This window comes from Mandrillus leucophaeus, unplaced genomic scaffold, assembly GCF_000951045.1.
Source record: "Mandrillus leucophaeus isolate KB7577 unplaced genomic scaffold, Mleu.le_1.0 Scaffold16, whole genome shotgun sequence".
Lineage (NCBI taxonomy): Eukaryota > Metazoa > Chordata > Mammalia > Primates > Cercopithecidae > Mandrillus > Mandrillus leucophaeus.
This window is the reverse complement of record NW_012101587.1, coordinates 7,935,345-7,936,442: the sequence shown is the minus strand read 5'-3', so window position 1 is coordinate 7,936,442 and position 1,098 is coordinate 7,935,345. Positions and strand designations below refer to the sequence as shown.

Sequence of the window (1,098 nt, the reverse complement as noted above, 5' to 3'; positions counted from 1 at the left end):
AGGCTCCCGAGCGGCGCGCGGGCCTGCGACGAGGGAGGGGGCCGCGCTTGTGCAGGTCCTCGTCGCTAAGAGGGGCCCCGAGACCCTCAGAAGGCGTCACCGCCACCCCGCCCATTTACCAGCGCGGAGGGGGCTAAGACGTAGGCAAAGAAAAACCTACGAATGCTTGCCTTCTCGCCTTCATCTCAAGGCATTTCCTTGGAGCAGCACCAAGGAACCCTTTTCCTTTCCCTTGTTTCCCTGCTATCCTCTATTTTTCAATACTCGAGATGTTTTTAAAGTCCATTTAAGTCCCTTTGGTACAGGTTTTATCTATTTTCCACCCGAAGAACAAACCCCAGGAATCTCCTTAGGGCGAATAAGATTAACAGGGGAAAAATGACACCCCCCCCCCCCACACACACACACACACACAGGCAGTAAAACCAAACACTCACTTCCAAGGTCCCTGCAGCCACTAGCGAGCCCCCTTGGTGAAACCCCTGGGATTCCTCTCTCCGCGGAAGGACCGATTCCAACGACGGAATCCCAGGCTTGGCTTATTCTCCAGCTCTTGTTTCCAGACCCAGGGGATTCTCTCTTTCTGGCTGGGCAGCAGCCCCTGCAGGTTTCTGCGAACTTACGCGCCCATCTGCACTTTTGCCCCGTCCCCGCTCCTCCCAGGAAAGCAGACCGGCCATTTCAATACCAGCCCAGAGACACGCAGAGAAACCGCCCCCTCGCCGCCCACAGCCTCCCATTAACTCTTCCAATATTCTTTCTAAGAACGGAGAAGTTGGCTCTTGATAAATATCGCTGTCCGCAGCCCCGATCCTACATTATTTCCCTTCTCTCTCTCTCCACCTCCCCCACCCCTCGATCTGGACCAGCGAGAGTCCTGGTTAAAATCCACGCAGAAGGCGCTTGCACGCGGAGGGGAGGGCAGGTCGGGGGTGGTTACCTGGAACATCCATGCTGGGTGAGCTCCGCTGTCAGCGAAGTTGCTCTGCTTAGAGAAAATGAGGCGAGTGGGAGCTGTCGGGAGGAGGACACGGAGCGCGACCCTGCTCCCAGCGCGTGGCCAATAACCGCGCCGCCCCGCCCTGCCGCTTTCCCGCT

General features: G+C 57.5%; 1 protein-coding gene across 1 annotated transcript in view; it reads right to left on the bottom strand.

Moving 5' to 3' along the window:
- Positions 1-1,098, bottom strand: part of CBLN2 (cerebellin 2 precursor) — an 88,493-nt gene that overhangs the window by 5,843 nt on the left and 81,552 nt on the right. The window contains exons 2-3 of the mRNA XM_011975908.1: positions 853-1,096; positions 566-760 (exon numbers count right to left, since the gene is read on the bottom strand). Coding sequence (XP_011831298.1) covers positions 566-760; positions 853-1,096 — 439 coding nt within the window. The remainder of the gene's footprint in view (positions 1-565; positions 761-852; positions 1,097-1,098) is intronic.